Source organism: Lynx canadensis, chromosome A2 (genome assembly GCF_007474595.2).
Source record: "Lynx canadensis isolate LIC74 chromosome A2, mLynCan4.pri.v2, whole genome shotgun sequence".
Taxonomy (NCBI): Eukaryota; Metazoa; Chordata; class Mammalia; order Carnivora; family Felidae; genus Lynx; species Lynx canadensis.
Window position 1 is genome coordinate 19,075,449 of NC_044304.2, and position 4,544 is coordinate 19,079,992.

Here is a 4,544-nt window from a genome sequence, read left to right on the forward strand (position 1 = left end):
TCCTCTTCTTTGGTTTTGCAACAGCTCACATGTCTCAAGTTGCAATTTTCTACTGTTCCTGATTAAACCCATTTTTGCTGGTAAAATAACTTTTATTTTTAATGTCAACAAGATGTTCAATGCGTGTATCCTAGTTCGTGGCCAATTACCACGTGCCTTGCTTCTCACACCATGCTCCCTTCCAGCCACGGTAGCAGCGACATTTGAACTCCACAGCCATCTGCATCCGATCCTCAAGTGAGAGGGCACCTTGTAGGGTCAGGGGCCCACCACCAGGTGTGGGCTGGATGGAGAAACTGGTGGGGTTGAGGATGAGGAGGGCCTCAGGGTGGCTGGGGCGCCTGGCACAGCGACCATGGCCTGAGCATAGGGCTTGACTGCACAGAAGAGCCCCGCTGGTCACGTTGAGGACAAAGGGCCCCAGTGTGGTGTCCACATACTCCTTGATGGCCTGGCATGATTCCTGAGTAGGAAGGGGAGCAACAGGGACACCATGGCCATGCATGGGCCTACCTAGGGCACTGAGGCACTCACCTGCTGGCCAGTCAGGACTGAAGGGATAGAAAGGGTGGGCCAGGGTCTTGCCAGTCAGCCTGGCAGCTCCACCCCTGCCCCTGCCCCCACCTAACCCCACCCCCCCACCCCGGGCCTGAGCTCACCTTAGTTCTTGTGTTCTCCCAGCTCACCCAGAGTACCACTCCTGCTGCCCCCTGGGCTGCACTTTCCCCCAGGCTGTGCTCCAGCTCATCCTGAGGAAAGGGACATAGCTCTGAAGGGCCTTCCTCCCTCCCCACAGCAGATAGCTGTAACAACACTGGATGGGACAAATAATTCATAACCCCCACCTGGGCTTTTCTGGCCCTGGTGGTGAGAGGCAAGCCCATCCTCACTCTGGCCTGTGCGTGCCATACACCAGGCACTACGTCTTTCTGATGAATGCAGAATCATCTGTGCTGAGCACAGAGCATGGCACACAGAGCTCAAGGAATGGAGAATGGATGAAAGTGCCCCAAGGCCATGCAGCCTCACTTACTGGACCTGATGCCTGACAAAGTAGGCTATACGGTGGGTGGGGTTATAGAGGGAGACTCACCAAAGGCAGAGAGCGGTTCGTCCCGTCGTAGAAGATCTGGGCATAGGGCAGCACTGGCAGATCAGGGTCCCCAGCACCCACAGCCACACGGAATGCCTCACCTACACGGTGCCGCACATACACCTGTCCCTTCCCTGTGCCCTCTAGCTCTGTAGGCATGTAGATGCTGGGGTAGAGGGCACGGCTCTGACCCCACAGCCACCCCAGCTGGTCATTCTGGGCACAGATACCCGGGGGGCACTGGCCTGTATAGTTGGGGCTTAGAAAGTCATAGTTATAGCAGTCAGGGAAGCCATAGAAGCCCCAGAGGCCACGAGGCCTCAGTGCTTGCCCCAGCTTGAGGGTGCCTGCCATCCAGGCCTGTGCAGCCTCCTGGAACTGGTCCCGAGCTGCGGCCTCCACCCAAGGAGCTGGCCAGTCAGGATGCTGCGCCTGCACCAGTGACCGTGAGCGCTGCCGATAAATGTCTTTGGCGTCCCAGTTGAAGGCCCAGCGTGGGCGCCATGCCTCCCAATCGATGACTGCCAGCCCTGAGAAGTCAGACGCAGGGATGGCAGCCAGGATGTCCTGGAATGAGTGGGCCAGGTGGGTATCCAGGCTGGCATTCTGGGGCAGCCCACCAAACACAGGCTCCCCGGCAGACGTGTAGTAGGGGTAGGTGCCCAGCTGGTAGCTGTAGAAAATGGTCATGTCAGGGCCGCGGAAGGTCTGCCCCGGGTTGGCCACCACATCAAAGACACTGACGTCCACGTCCACGCCGTATTTCTCCAGGCACCACTGGGTGTTTGCATTCCAGATGGTGGTGAAGGGCTGGTTGGGTACCATGGGGCTCCTGGAGCCTTGGATTTTGTCCAGCAAGGTCAGGAAGAGGGCGTAGATGGGAAGCAGGTGGACTGCCATGGCACAGGGTGGTTCTAGTGAAACCTAGCCAGGGGAGGCAAAGCTGAGAGTAGGCCCTGAACTCTCTGACCCCTGCTCAGGGAAGGCTGGCCAAACCCCTTGCTCATTAATCCACCCCTGCTCTGGGTTTAGGTAAACACTGACCTGCAGGGCTCAGGGAGGTCAGAGGGCAAAGGAGAGGCTTGGAGGGGTCGCACTGCCACTGGAGGGGCCTCTGCCCTGTCTCCCACAGACTTTGCCCTGGCCTAAGCTAACCAATCCCCTTCCCCAAGAGCCACAGAAGCCATGATATGTGTTTTCATAAGAGCCAGGCCCTCAGCCGCGAGGCTGACCTGACTGTGATGGGGGTGGGTGGGGGGGTCCTTTCCTGTCTCTCCCCGCAGGAATCCTGGCCAGCCATTGGAGGAGGAGATGCTCAGTGACCAAAGACAGGTCAGCCCAACCCTCCTTGTATCCCCGCCAGTCTGCCCACTTGTCCCTGCTGACCTCAGGGCTGAAGGGCCTCATCCTCCAAACTTCCTGACCCCAGGCTGAGGGCCTAGGCAGGGCTCAGCAAGATTCTGTTCCTCAACTCTGCCCCCAGCTGCACCAGACTCTTGGAGGAAGCTGCTGCTGCTGGAAACTCTGAGCTTTTGTAGGGGGTCACCCCACCCAGTCTGGGGGCGGGCTGAGGGGCAGGCCCGAGGTTGGAGGGCTGGGCCAGGCAGCTGAGCCACCTCAGCACCCCTAACAAAGTGCCCTTGGTAGGAGGTGGGGCTGGGCCGGAAGCGGCCCCGCCCACTGGGTCAGCGCTAGGGCAGGGCTTTGCGGCTTTATTTGTGTTGGGGTGGGGGTGGAGGCAGTGCGGGGGAGGGGGTTGCTGTTTGGTTGGCAGACCCAGCTGGCAGGCCTGTTTGTGGTACTGGAGTCTGGGTGCCTCAGTACCTATACCAAGGGAGCGTACTTTCCTGCACAGCTGCACTATGACATTTGTGGGCCCTAAGCACTTTTGCTTTTTTGGGACCCTTTCTCAAAACGTCAAAAAATACATTTTACAACTATGTTGGTATAAAGACAAATATAATTCCAACCTAAGTCATTATATATTCATTATTAATATATATCTTCTTCTGATTAAAAAAATCAAGATTTTGGGGGTCCCTAGAAGTATTGTGGCCTCAGACCCTATACTGACTAGGCCTAGGGTGGGTAAGTCACTTCTGCTTTCGGGACTTGAGTCTGAAAGGCGCTGTGTCTGTGAAGTCAGGGCTGGTCAGTGAGTGTGTCTTTGTGAAGCCCAGGTCAGCTACTATCTAGGCCTCTGTGCAAGCTCCAATAGAGTGTGTATGTGCAAGTGTGGGACCCGGTGACTGGATTGGGTGTTGAAGACTCTGCTGTCCTGTGACTATGAGATCCCATGTTTGACCACGGGTGTGTCAGTGACCACATGTTTGTTCATTCCTTTGTGATTTCACTTGTTTGCTGATTCAGAAGCTGATTATTGAGACCTGCTAGGTCCCCAGGCCCAGGCTTGCCTGCCAGGGTGGGGTGAAGGGAACATCATGTCCCTGGCCCAGGTGAAAGTGCTACCTGAGTGAGTCTGCAGCCCAGTCTGAGCCTGAGCCGGTGATCCCCTGCCTGGCATGGTGGTCAATGAAGCAGTGACACAGCTGGCTATCATCTGGACCTGGTCCTGCAGGCAAGGATGGAGAAGCTGACAGTGGGCCCATGGTGCCAGGGGGCTGTGGGTACATCAGCCAGGACCCAAGCACAGCATCTAATCACAGAGATGGTGGCTGCTGATCCTGGTGGAAGCAGGGTCCCAGAGTGATGGCCACCAGGCTCAGGGAGACTGGCACAACTCCCCAGGGCTGAGGGGACAGGAGAACATCAAGGCAGCCCTGACTCCCTCTCCCTAAGGCTTTGTATTACCTTCTGGTGCCCCTAGAAACCTAGGCTGCAATTGGCACAATCCAGCCAACCATCAGGCCAGCATCCTCCAGCTGGCCTCAGTCTAGGGGAGAAGTTCTAATGGTGGAACGGCAGGAAGGAACACCCAAAGCCCTCCCTGACCCCAGGGCCCTGCCCATAGACCTGCCCTTGCTGAGTTGGTCTGGCCAGATGGGCCCAAGTTCTGTGTGTGTCTGGGGTCACTCCAGCTTTGTGGTCCAGCCCTGCCTGCCCTCTCTGCTCTCATACCCTGCCTAGGCCACCTCACTCCCCATTACCCCCACCTGCCCACCCACAGATCCGGCTGTCCCTGAGTTGCACTTTCCACAAGGCTGTCTTTCCAGGTCCTCCTGGAAAGTGATGTGAAGTGATCACAGGTTTGCACGGAGGTGTCACAGCTGGGTAGGTACAGGCCACAGCTGTTTGGGGAAGGTAACAGTTGTATAAGGTCAACATGTGAAGGAAATCACAGCTTTGCACAGTACGTGTAGGGGTCCAAGCTCGGTGGGAGAGATCACAGATGTGGGTGTTACAGACGCGGGTGGGATAGCTCACAGGTGTGTTTGAGGGTCCCAGCTGGGTATGGGAAGTCAGAGGTGTAAGGGAAACAAGTTACAGCTTC

General features: G+C 56.9%; 1 protein-coding gene across 2 annotated transcripts; it reads right to left on the reverse strand.

The window, feature by feature from the left end:
• Positions 1–71: 71 nt before the first annotated feature.
• On the reverse strand, positions 72–2,737 carry HYAL1 (hyaluronidase 1). 2 transcript variants are annotated; one of them, XM_030306848.1, is made up of 4 exons: positions 2,480–2,724; positions 1,094–2,017; positions 660–749; positions 72–463 (listed from the first exon to the last, which is right to left on the reverse strand). In XM_030306848.1, exons 1-4 carry the CDS (start codon positions 2,498–2,500, stop codon positions 146–148), a joined length of 1,353 nt encoding a protein of 450 aa, XP_030162708.1. In that variant the 5' UTR covers positions 2,501–2,724; the 3' UTR covers positions 72–145. The 2 variants fall into 2 exon arrangements, with proteins under 2 accessions (XP_030162708.1, XP_030162709.1); XM_030306849.1 differs by lacking the exon at positions 660–749 and having other exon boundaries at positions 2,480–2,737.
• Positions 2,738–4,544: the final 1,807 nt, after the last annotated feature.